Source organism: Eucalyptus grandis, chromosome 10 (assembly GCF_016545825.1).
Source record: "Eucalyptus grandis isolate ANBG69807.140 chromosome 10, ASM1654582v1, whole genome shotgun sequence".
In the NCBI taxonomy this organism is placed as follows: domain Eukaryota; kingdom Viridiplantae; phylum Streptophyta; class Magnoliopsida; order Myrtales; family Myrtaceae; genus Eucalyptus; species Eucalyptus grandis.
In genome coordinates, this window is record NC_052621.1 from 11,235,867 (window position 1) to 11,249,589 (window position 13,723).

Sequence of the window (13,723 nt, forward strand, 5' to 3'; positions counted from 1 at the left end):
AATGGGATTTTCAAAAGGAAAAGTATTGTATTTTGGCTAAGGCCAACCATGTACCCACACATGATTATTTTTGTCAAGAATGATAAAAATGATGAAATTGTTAGATGATCAAGACAATATACTATATCAACCTGCGGGCTTTGATAAGTCAGCTTAGCGCAAGAAGTATACTGGTGTACTATATTAACGTGAGAGCTTGATATGTCAACTTAGCGCGAGCAGTATACCTCAGCAGTTTCTGGTGAGCATCGTTAGTATACTATATCAGCCTAAAGGCCTCGATATATCAGCTTAGCGCGAGCAATGGCCTCGATATATTAGCTTAGCGCGAGCAATGGCTTCGATATATCAGCTTAGAGTGAGCAATTTTTGATGTGATCGAACTTAATAAATAGTATTGAATGAGTGGAACGAGAGATAGTCTTGATGACATGGAATCGACCAAGTCAATTGATTGATGACTCGATCTGATTTGATGCCTTGATGTGCTAAAATGATTCGTTGAATTTATAAATTATATTGACTTGCAAGAGGGAATGGAGGCAAAGGCAAGTCCTCTAACTTGTCTTTGTGCTTAAGCAGCCCTTAAGGCATATTTTCTTCCTAGTCGGGACTTAGGGGGTGAACTTGTTGAGACGTTGTCTCACCCCATTGTGGGATAACATTTTCAGGTCCCTAAATGGCAGCTCCTCCCGAGCATTTTGGTCAGCCAAAGAAGGTCACAGAATATATAGTTTATATTCCACTTCATGGGAACCCATGGGGATGGGTCTATGAGCTCGTAAAGTCCGTGGTCTGGGTTGATGCGGGTCTACCCCGTAAGATATCCCATCGATACAGATCATGGTACCGTTGTGAGCGGAATGGGCAAAAAGAGAGCCCCATACCGGAATCTAAGATACGTGTGTATGTGTTGGAGGTTGCTTTTGGAAAAGGCACAGCGGATCCTCCCGGTGATTCGATGATAGACCCGAATCTTTCGGATCTAGGGACTCTAGAGTATTCAGCTGAAGACTCCAATGAGGAAGAGGATTTGTAGTTCTCTGAAACCCCCTCCCCTTTTTGCAGACCGTGTATATATCAACTAGTATTGTATATGACATAGTTTGATATATGTATATATATATAAGTGTGTTGTGGTTTGAAAAATTTATGGTCTTGCTTTTTTATCCCATATTGTTGTTTTTTAGGGATTTATTATCCGCTTCCGCATGCGCATTGAAATGAATGGGTCGGCGACGCGTCTTGGGACGTCACTATTTAATCAACCATAGAGCGATGCACGCTCGACGATCGGGGTGTGACACTTCATGTTCCCTCTGCCATTACCTTCCTCTCTAGTCTCTGCTCTCTCCTCTCTACAACGCTGCGACGCCCCCGAACAACAACTTGATGCTGCTCACCGCCCTTGATGCCGCCGTCACAACCCATGACGTCACCGCCAACGAAGGCACAAGCAGCATGGGCGTTCTTGCTTTCTACCAGTGGCTCATCGATTGGTACCCGAGCTCGATCGCAAGCGTCATCGAGGAAGAGCCACCCCTCAACGCGAACGGCGTTGTATAGCTAATTGACCCCTACAGGCCAAACCCTAACACTTGTGTTGTCGAGTTCTTTTGAATTTTGGTGGTCTTGAGCTAGAATTGTGAGAGGATTTACGTTGAAGGTAAAGAGAGAGAGTGAGAGAGAGAGAGAGTTCGTACAAATTTTTTTCAGCACACATGCTCAAGAAGTGAAGTTACCAAATTATTGACACTATTTTTTATTGTCTTTTGTGCCGAATGACGTTACTTATGGGGCCTCCAGGTTCTAGAAAGACCACATTACTTCTAGCATTAGCTAGGAAGCTCAGCAAAGCTGCAAAAGTAAGTATAAAGAAAGTACTTACAGAGTTGTCTTACTTTAGTAGTGAAATCTTTTGTATGAGTCACACAAAGAGCTTCTGAATCTCAATTCTCGAAAAGAGTCGCGTACAATGGACATGGGATGGACGAATTTGTGCTACAGAGGACATCAACTTATATAAATCAATATGATCTCCATATAGGAGAAATGACTATTAGAGAAACTCTGGCTTTCTTAGCCAGGTGTCAAGGTGTTAGCCACCGTTATGGTGAGTTTGCTCTATTTTTCTTGTTACCATGATTCAAAAAGTAAATTCTAGAAAAGTGCAAGGATTTAGAGGTATGGTACTATCGTTGTTTTTCAGATATGCTAGCGGAGTTATCAAGAAGAGAGACGGAGGCAAACACTAGACCTAATCCTAATATAGATATCTTTATGAAGGTGAGATATGAGACCGCAACTAAGGAACAGTCGAACAGCTTTCTGATTGCAAATTTTTCATGCTTATTCCTTTAATCTGATATGGAAAATATGGTCAAAAACATGGATTGATGTCTTTAAGAGCTTCTATGTATCTTAACCTTCTACAGGCAATTGCCTTAGAAGGGCAGAAGACTAATATTGTTACCAATTAAATACTCAAGGTACGAGCAAGAAAAAATACCTTTAGCCCATTATTTTGTCTTTTTTCCACGAGGACAAGGAGAAAACACAAACTAAAAATTTCTATTCTTTTTGCCATGCTTAAAATTTACTTTCCGGGACTTGAAATTTGCACCGACACGATGGTGGGAGATGAAATGATACAAGGCATGTCTGGTGGACAAAAGAAACGAGTCACAACCTGTAAGACCCAGAAGGCCGCTTTAGTATCCCATTTTGTTGGCTGATTGCAATGACGTTCTATAAAGTTCAGTTGGTTTTGTTCAGTTTCGTGTTGATATAAAATAGGGGAGATGCTAGTCACTCCAGCCAAAGCACTCTTTATGGACAAAATATCGACCAGCTCGGATAGTTCGGTAACATTCCAAATAGTGAACTCACGCAGATAGTCCATACACATCCTCAATGGGACTGCTCTAATAACCCTCCTCCAGCCTGCACCAAAAACTTACAACCCGTTTGATGATATCATCCTTCTCACGGATGGGCAAATAGTGTATCAAGATCCCCGAGAAAACGTGCTTGAGTTCTTCGATCACATGGGTTTTAAATGTCCTGAAAGGAAAGGAGCAGCTGATTTCTTGCAAGAAGTTCAGAGCACTAGGTGGTCTCGAGCTGGAATGATCATCCATCCTAGAATTTGTGCTATATGGAGGTAATGTTGTTGAGTTATAATCCAGCCAAGAACTTCTTGCATGGGAAATAATCTGCTTAAATTGCTGATTTTAGTGTGATGGTAGATGACTGTGTAGTTGTAATTTTAGATTCGAGAATTGTTGGAAGGTGCCAATCTTGATCTATTATGATTTGGATTTTATGATTGTAATGTGTGTTTTCACTATGCTTGGCTTATTGATGGATGCTTTGCTTCAAAATTTATTTGCCAAATGTTTAAATTCTAAGCTGAGGGTACTTTGTAACTATAGAAAATTCCAGAGTGATGGCGTTGTGGGTCCTATTATGGAGAAGTACGTCTTGGAAGTAAAAGTGCCGTCATAAGTTGGTGTAGCTATTTCTCGAGATAAGTGTTATGAAAGTTTTGTTTAACTAAAGATTAAAAAAAAAAGATAGTTAGAATCTAGAACAGACTTGGAATCTGTAATAGATAGGTTCCAAGTTTCAAGTTTCAACAAGTAAGTTCCTAATTTCAAAATATGAGAAATTTATACTCAAAAATAGGTTTCAGATTTCAAATTGAATTTATAAAAAAAACCTGAAATCGCTCACCTTTAACGCTGGGCGTCGGTACCCATGGCAATTCATCAAATTTCCTAGCAGATCTCGCCTCGGGAGGGTTTCCATATCGGCCACCGTCAAATCTGGGCTTGAAAAGATCTATCAGCGTGGAAGTCCGGCAGAGGTCATTTTCTTAACTTGACGTGGACGGCTCTGGCATTTCCCATTGGAAGATTCCATCAAGAGCGGGGCAGTTAGGTGATAACTTGTACTACTATATTGAAACGATATATTAATCCCGGGCGTTGCTTAGCGATTGCGCTTTTAGGACAAGTAAATCAATGATATTAAAACCAAAATCTATAGTTCAAATTCTTATAATCCTTTCAGCATTTATGAATTTATAGGATCACCAAGTATGCACTCAATGCTAGAGTTTCGCATTATGATGCTACGCTTCATGACAGGCTAGATTAAATGCAATTGTAATTTATGCCCACTTGTACGTTGTCCGTTATACTTCCACTTTTTGGTAAGAAAAGATCATTGTTTGACAAAGGTAAACAGATGCAAGATCCAGAAATAATCGCAAACTCTTTAGTACATGCATACATATAGCATGGGTTCAGTCTCATTACTATTATAGGATCTCATAGAATGCAACTATTTCAATCAAAGTAATTAACGCCAGATTATAGCAAATACTACAGCACAGCATTGCAAGGACTACGATAGACGCACCCCATACCCATTCACATACACATTCACATGCCTATAATGTGGCTTCATTTGACGAATGTTATTCTTCACCTCACACAAAGTTGGACCAATGCATCAGCCACTTCATCTAATTCTGCCTCTCCTTTCTTCCTAATACTGTCGCTCATTTCTTTTGTCTTCTTCCTCATGCTATCTCCATCTTTCTCCACCACCACATCTTTGATCACCTTCGCTATCTCCGACCTCTCAAGCTCTCCGCTCTTATTTCTCTTCACCTCCAATCCAACCCCAACCTGCTCAACCAACCGAGCATTCATTGGCTGATCGAGTTGCATTGGCATCGCGATGATCGGGACCCCAGACTTCATGCTCTCCATGACGGAGCCCCATCCACAATGACTCACAAACCCACCGATGCTTGGATGCTCCAGAATCTTTCCTTGTGGTGCCCATCCATCTATCACCGATCCTCTATCTCTTACTCTTTCCAAGAAGCCCCCGGGCAATGCCTCTTCAAGCTCAATGCTCTCTCCTACAGGAAACCTAATGACCCAAAGGAAGTTGACATTACTGAGCTCCAATCCATGAGCAATCTCTTCTCTATCTTTCTCAGTGAGAAAATATTCAGTACCAAATGACACGAAAACTGTAGATAGTTTATCTCTCTTGTCAAGCCACTCAATGATGCTATCTCCATCTTCTATATTGCTAGGGTCTTCCACAAGTGGACCAACAGGCACCACTTTTTTCCCCGAGTAACTTGAGAGATAATCTATGTACTTCCCTTCCAGCTCTCTAAAGGTCTTCGTCAAGATGAAGTTGGAGGACCTCTCAACACATTGTGGAGCCCTATAATCCGCAGCATCCCGAGAGTCTTCTGCTGCCTTAATGATTTTCGCCAGCTCGTAATCATGGAGAAAAATTTCTCCAAACGGGAACTCATTGCAGGTGTTCTTCAACACATGGAGCATAAATGAAGACGACCCTGCACCAGACATGAAGAAGACGACCGACGGCACGCCATGAGATTTTGCTACTTCTGGTGCCCATGGTTGGAGAAAGTCATAGACGAGCAAATCGGGGCTGAGACTCTTGACGATATTGTTGAAGCCAGGGCTCGCCATGTCAAAGGCCAACATGAGGGTTTTCATGAGGTGGGGAGGCAAGCCTTTGGTTGTGTGATAATGGGGAGGGAGGTCAGGCAAAGAAGGGATGTGAAGCTCGACAAGTTCAATGGAGGATGAATATTTCTTGGAAATCTTGGGTTTGATGGAGCTGAGGTTGACTGGAGTGGAACACAAATGAATGTGGAAGTTTCTCGCGGAAAGCCTCTTTGCTAGCTCTAAAAATGGTGATATGTGGCCATGAGCAAGCCATGGCAACATCAAAACTTTAATGGGTCTCTGCATATTGTCCATCCAGATCTCAAGTCTCTCTCTTGTTTCTTTTTTCTTAACTGTCTATCTCCAATGGGTATATATAGCAGTGGAGAGAAACAGACGATACAGGCCAAACCACACTGTCTGACTGAGGTTGGAGAGAGAGAGAGAGAGAGAGTCGTGAAATGTCTGACTAAGGTTGGAGAGAACAAAGAGAGAGAGATGCCAAAAGAAAAACTAACATTTTTAGGCTTTATAAAACCGGCTTTGGCGATCGGAACTCAATAGGGGTGTGCAACGGGAACCGCCCGAACCGAGAACCGGCCGGACCGGACCGAACCGGCCGGTTTTGGGCGGTTCCCACGGTCGGCGAGTCCGGTTCCCGGTTCCTAATCTTGGAACCGGTGGCGGTTGGTCCGTTCTAAGGTGGGAACCGGACCCGAACCGACCGACCGGACCGAAACAAATTTTTTATATATAATTTATATACATAGAATTAATAAAATATATAAACATGATAACTTATTGCAACTAAAATTGCAATTTGAGGTAGCATCATCTTATGTGGCCAAGAGACCATTAAAACTATTTTTATTACTCTTTTATTTATAGAAAAAAAATCTCCTTGTTAGTTTTTGTTGGAAATATGATTTGTTTTTTTATTCTAATTATCTAAATACGGTTAATTGATTCTATGAATCCATGAGATTGGATATTAGGACAGTAGTATAGGAAACATCATATTTTGTATATTCTTTCCTATCGTACTCTTTTCTTGTATTATTAATAGGTGTGTAATACATGTACAAACACGGCAATACACAATACATAAAATTCCTCCAATTCCTTCTCAGTTTTTGTCAATTTTCTTTCTCATTTTCTATCAGTTTCATCTTCTACTTGATGTGGGACTAAGGTTCCAAGAGATCCACAAGGCACTTCAAGCCTCCAAGAGTCCCACGTTGACTAAACATTTAAAGAGCAGAGATTGTCTATAAAATCTAAGCCATGCATAACTTTTAGCCAAATTATTCACGGCTTTCATGGTTAAAGTTAAGTGTGAACCACATTTGAATATTTTGCACGTGGAAACATATGTGATTAGTTTTGTTGAATTGCTCGAAAACCGAATTTGATTGATCGGTTCGGAGCACGGTCACTCTTTAGTGCAAAAAAGTAGAGCCGATTTTGTTGGACCGGACCGGACCGGACCGGAACCGAAGGTCGGTCCAGTTCCCGGTCCTAGGACCAAACGGTCCGGTCCACGGTTCGCAATTTTGGGAACCGGTGCTCCCGGTCCGGTTCCCGGTTCCAAGGTGGAACCGGACCGAACCGGGAACCGATCACCCCTAGAACTCAATGGCTCCTGGAGTGGGGGCAATAGACGGCTTGCTGCACAAAGAGCAAGCTGAAATCAGTAGCAGAACAGGGACCGGTGCAGAGCCTTCCTCGATGAACCCCTCGAGAAAGCACTACGAAGGACGAACTGAGGGCAGAACCGGTGGATCTGCAGCTGGGAGGCCAAGTGACGTTCTAAGACCTCCAACCCGAGCGGAGAGCGTTAGCGAGGAGGAACGATCGGAGAAAGGAACAGAGCACAGGCGTCTTCGACCGAGCGGTGAGCTGAAACAGGGGTTTGTTGGGTTGGCCACCAGAGGCAACGCCGGTCCACGGAGCAGAGAAGAAAGAGAGGAGCCGAGATCTTGGCGCAAAGAAGGACCGAATCAGAGGGGTGCTGGACAGAAAACCCACGAAAATACCAGATCTGAAACCCACGAAATCGAACCACCTCAGCAATGGATTCCACCACACGAAGGAGCTTGGAAGATTTAATGTAGATGGGACGCACGAACCTGGTTTGTTGAGGAACTCCATAGCTTGTGTGCGCAGAGATTCGGAAGGGAGGTTGGTGGAAGGCATGGTTAAGGAGATCAAAGCTTCTTCTCCCCTTATGCCGAAACCCTAGCTTTATGGGAAGCATTGGCTTTTTCTACCCGAAAAGAGACGAAGCACTCATCTTTTGAGTCAGACAGTTTGCATCTTGTTCAAGCCATGAACAGATCAGATCAGCTGAGTTGGAAATCCAACTTATTATCAGTAAATGCAAGGAAAAATTGCGGGCTTTCACAAATTTTCATATAGCCTATTATTTTAGAGAGGCTAATATGGTTACAGATTGGGTTGCTAAAACTTATAAGAAAAAACACTTGCCTCTGGATTGGGTCTTATCCCCTCCCCAAACTTTGCTAGACCTATTATATAATGATGCCCATTTATCGGACCTCTCATTTTTGCATACTTAATGAAATTTGCATATTTTTGAAAAAAAAAAATTGGCTTTGAATTTGATTTGATTGATCCGGTGCCTAAGTGGTTCTTTACTCGAAGAATCAAACCATTTCCAATGAGGTAATAATTTATATCTAAATATTTTCATGATGATAAAAATATTTTCTTGTTCATTACAAATGATAGGAAAATATTTTTCAAATTAATCATTTTCCGTAAAATAAACATAACCTTAATTAGGTTTAGTTGGTTTTGGTGGATCGAAATAGAATGAAGTAAGCATTTTGATTTCGTGGATTTTTAGTCCCTACCATTCCATTAAAAGGTTTATTTGGGAACCATTTTCCGAATGAATTTTGGGCTCTAAAGGCCCTTAAGCAAATTTGAGTACCGTTTGACAAATCTTTTCCAAAGATTTCTCTTAAAAATTAAATCAAACGCATCAGATAAAGTGAACGATCACATGACCTAACTTAGGAGAGGGACCGTACAATGTGACTTGTTACAAGTGAAATATCACGGACCACCTTAGGAGAGGGACACTACCCTGTGACTTGTTACTTCACCATAGTTTTGACAGTTCATGAAGAATGGAGTGGTCCAAGGAGGGCGGCTAGCAGACAAATCTAATCTCGCCCTTCAACATCAATAGGTAATTCGGTAGCAGACTCTACTGCCACCTAGAGAAAACAAAAGATAGATGATTGAAACTTCATGATGTAGAGTGAAAACAGACGATAAAGCTCGGATAAAACAATCCACAGCACGCTTCCAGAGTTTAGAGAGAACTCTCTTTAAGTTATTCACAAATTCAATCTTCAAGGGATGAATTATAGCAAACTCAAGCCATGCGTGGAGACCTAAGGTAGGGAAGCAATAAAAATATTTAAACTAGGATATTCTAACTGATTAATAACTATCGCCCTTATTCGAATAAAATCAAGCCAAGATTCAAGAAATGACAAAGATAAGGAAATAAAGGTGAAATCACCCTTTCTAAATTATAAACGAAAAAATCATCAACATATTAAAAATTAAATCCAAAGCTAACTTCCGTTATTGCGTCCAGCAGCATATTCTCTCTATTTTAAGGAACCCCTCTTGAATTTCTATCCAAAAATCATCAACAAATCAAAAATTCTCGATTGCCCTCCGCATTATATTCCCTCTGTCGGGGAAAAAAAAAATCGACCTCGAGATCTAAAATGTTGGATCATTCCGTTAAGCAATTATTTTTCAATCCACATAAGGTTTGGATCAACATCCACACGGCCATCGACTTTTCCTTGCTTCGAGAAGATGGATCACCTTGGTTTTGCAAGTGAACCGTCAACTAAATCAAATCGATTTCGGGAGAAATTAGTGCCATGATGCTATTCTTGCTCGTGTCTTGTTGTCAACCCCTGCCATAAGTTTACTCTTATCCCTTAAGATGCGTTTCTTTGATGGAAAATAAATAAGTTGAAATTCTTAAAAATGATCATTTGTATCATTTACAAATTTGTCTAGAGTTAGTCCCATTTGGGTTTCCCTTAGACCAAGCCGCTCTGCAAATTTGTCTAGAGGTTGCCTCGAATCCTGTTTTATGGTCTGTTGATATGCCTTGAGACGAGTCCCCAAGGGCCGCATCCCCTGATCTTCATTAGCAGGACGGTTCGTCCCGTGACCCTCCAAACCAGACATGGCTCCGAACTAGGAAAGCTGATTTTGAAGACAAACGACGCGGTCCAAACCACAAAATCACACATTTGATGAACACGATTAACCAAATGGATAACAAAAACAATTCTAATATGCCAAGTATCTGTTCGATATTAGTTTTCTGCGGGGTTTCGACTACTAAAAAGGGTAATTAGTTTTAAAGGTGTTTATCCAGCACTTTAGCGCTACAACGCATCCACAGTTACAGCAACTTCCAGCAGCTTTTGAGAAGTTGCTCCACCTAGCTTTTAGGTACCGCGGTCGTTGTATTACCAATCAATCGTACACGTCACAAAATAACCACACGGCAACCAAGCTATAATTTAATCACCAATTATCCAAACGAGCTTTAAGAGATTGTGACACAGTTTGGATAGATATTCTATAATATATGCTTTTGTTTTCCTTTTAGGCTCCTTTAATTGCAAAAATTCAGTAAGTTGAAAAAAGATTTCGTAATTTTGATTTTTTTTAATCAATTAAGCATATGAGCTAATAAAAAAAAAATACTTCCACCACTTATATTTAAGTGTAAAAGAATTTCATTAATAAGGAAAACATTTTTGGTGAACTCATTTTCTAAATGATATAAACGATTAAGAAGCAGAAAATATTTTTGAATGGTTGATTTTCTGCTAAACAAATGGAGTAAAGATTTGTTTCTTTTCTTGACAAATAAAGCTTTAATATCATCCTTTTGAAAGGGCTTTCCTAGCATTATATCTTTTGGGCCACTATGAAAATAACGGTATTTTATGAATCACAAATTCTTGAAGTAGACCCCGTCATAATTTTTAATTATTTATTATTTATCTTTTTATGATTCAGAATAGATTGTTAAAACATTCATATAAGCATTTTTCCTTCCGAAGTTGTTGAATTGTGCATGTGCAAGCTTAAGTAGCTTAGATCGTTAGAAAGCCATGTGTTGTATGGAGTCATGGACCTTTGGGCCTTTGTTCTTGTTTAATGTAGGTGATAAAACGGGCCATTGATCCATATTTCAACTCGACTTTAATGGCTTCAGTGATATATGGATTGCCTAGGATTTAGAAAAAATAGGAATGGGTCTGACAAACCAAAGACCAACTAACGGTAGGTTCAATTTATGTTTGGAAAGAACCCACTTTCAACCTGTCTAATAGAAGAGTAACAATACTTGGGGCATCTTGCTCTTGCACTCTCTAATATAATAATAAAGAAAATCAGCCGTATTAGTTTCTTCAATAACATGTAGGACCAAAACATACATGCATACATATTGAGATATTAAATGTAAATCACATTGTTTTTCTATAGTCCAAATTTCTTATAATAAATACTTAAATACTCAATTATAGGAATACAAATGATAAAAGGAAGAAAATGAGTCAATGTTATAAAACAATTTCGTGTATATTAAGCCGAAGTAATGATTTTCATTTGCAGTAACAATGGTGGCAAAAACTCATAAGTGGACACGCTCCCTCACCCCCGGGAGATATTTTGTACCGAACCCATCACCACCAAAGAGAAAAGAAAAAATACCAATGCTCATGAATCAAAGCATGTAAGGTATAATGAATTGGTCAATGCAGATAAGGAAAAAAAACTTAAGGATGATAACGTCAGATTCCTACGTAAATATTCTCTGATCATAGGTTGCATGGCCTCATAATCTGTTGATCACATTTTCTCCCCTTTTTACTTTGCTACATAGCTTTCATTGCCGCGTGGCAGCATCCATATCACGAAGTTACTCAATGTCTAAGGAAGTTATTTAACCTGGACACGAGATTGTAAGGAGATCATTCTACCCATTCTCTATCCCTCCCAGAAAAAAAAAAAAAAACAAGCACTCTCATTTCGAATTTCACACACCAGGTGATGTCATAAACTATAAGTACTCCAGCGGCTCCTCTATAGTAAGATCATGGATCTGAAAGAATTCTAGTCTTGCCTGTAATGAGGAAAAAAAAAACATTAAAACGAGTTATTAAAATGCTTGTGTAACCATACAAACATTTATATAGTGCATTATCTCAAATTCAAGTGTTTCTGAATTCTTTCACAAACTCCGTACGTATAAAAGTAAATAACTGGAAATGTGAGAAATGGGTTCCATCTCAAGCACTCTCTGCTAGTCAAAAAGGAGAGGGAGTAGGCGTCTACTAGCTTCTTTCTGCATCTCTCTGTCTTTGACATGCTTAATGGCACATGTTATATCAATCAAGTTCAAAGTTTTCCTATTGACTGCCAGGAAAATGTACATCATGTCCTTAAACTAGGACTGAGTTTCCCACAATGACATTTGTCCTATCATGATAAAGCTAAGCGTAAGCCACAGACGACAGGTTTGAATTGCTAAAAAATACAGGCTCGACTTTGCAGGTTCGTCCCACTTGAATTTGCTCAGATACTTGATATTTTAGAGATCATAATCAAATGAGGATCCAACCTCATTGGGATTAAAACTCCTCATCACAACCACAGGGAATGGGTGGCTCCATACCTATCAATGGCCTTGACCACCACATTGGGATCGAACCTCCTCATCACAACCACAATATACACTCTAATGACAATAGTCCCAAGACAGATTGACGGGCCATTTATGTGAAAAATTGGCAGGACAACCAAATACACATTCTCGGAGTCTGGGTACTCGTATTGAGAGGTTTCGAACCTTGCAAAGAGCTTCCACATGGCGATGAAAGTACCATGTGTGAGCACAACCCATTTGCTCACGGCCATAGTGTCGGATGAGTACACTACAGCCCCAACACAGAAGCACCAACGATGAATGCAGAGCGGGATGAGGAAGCACCAGAAGCACTAGCGATGTGTCGGAGGCGGCGAATCTGAGCTCGGATGCAACGGGCAAGCTCTTGGGAGGGAGAGATTTTCGAAAGAGGGCGTTGTGCGGCTTGAGGGAGTGGCGACGGCGGAGGTAGAGACGGAGGCAATGTGCCAAAGGCGGCGGATCTGAGCTCAAACGTGACGGGCGGGCTTCTGGGAGGGAGAGATTTTTGAAAGAGGGCTTCGTGCAGCCTGACGAAGTGGCTCCAAGACAGCGGAGGCGTCGTGCCGAATGCGATCGGCGAGCTCTTGGGAAGGAGAGATCTTTCATAGAGAGATAGAGAGGGAGGGAGAGGGAGGGTGACTTCGTGCGGCTTGATGGAGAAGACAGAGAAGAGAGAGGGCGCTTCAAATGCGAAGGGCGGGAGAAGACATATAAAAGGACGTAGCGATTAGTGAAGAGAGGAAAAGAGAAGGCAAAATTTTTGGCTTCAAAAAAGTGGGACCTGGGCTCCACGTGGAGCCACATGGCAGAATGTGTCGCCTCTTGATTGGGCCGGCGCACGGTGACTTGGCGCGCCCGACCCATCCAATATTTTCTCATGACAAGCAGTAGTCACTAGACAAAAAGCAAATCGGAGAAGCAGGTGGAGATGCTTCGGGTTGATTCTATTGATAGCCGACATTCTTATGATAAGTCCTTTTATTTTACCGAATCTCACGCCCGTTGTTTAATTCAATCTGTGGATCAATATCGTTGGCCGGGACGTGCCCACATTATGCATTTATGCCCCACCACCTTCGACGTAGTTATATCATGAACATATTTTGACAGACATCTAAACATTTAAAAAACCTGAAATGGTTGATAAATGAAAGAAAAAAAAAAGTTACTGTTTTTATCTTTGCAATATTTCCTAGGATCTGTATTTAAATTTTGTAGTCTTGTATCAAATAGAAGTTATTTCACAAAATATGTCCTTTCTCTTTGCAATATTCACAATATTAACGTGAAACTTAAAATGAGAATATCTATGTATGATGTCACGATAGATTCTCTTTGCTTGGACTAAGTCGAATTGATCAAGTAAGGCCAAAGCAATGGGTCTAATAAACCAAAGACCTACTAATGATAGGTTCAATTTTTATTTTTATTTTAGGTAAAGGGTAAG

General features: G+C 40.7%; 1 protein-coding gene across 1 annotated transcript; it reads right to left on the reverse strand.

Moving 5' to 3' along the window:
• Positions 1 to 4,285: 4,285 nt before the first annotated feature.
• Positions 4,286 to 6,063, reverse strand: LOC120288923 (UDP-glucosyltransferase 29-like). The gene has a single exon (XM_039303199.1). The coding sequence runs from the start codon at positions 5,820 to 5,822 to the stop codon at positions 4,491 to 4,493; it is 1,332 nt and encodes a 443-aa protein (XP_039159133.1). The 5' UTR covers positions 5,823 to 6,063; the 3' UTR covers positions 4,286 to 4,490.
• Between the last annotated feature and the right edge of the window lie 7,660 nt (positions 6,064 to 13,723).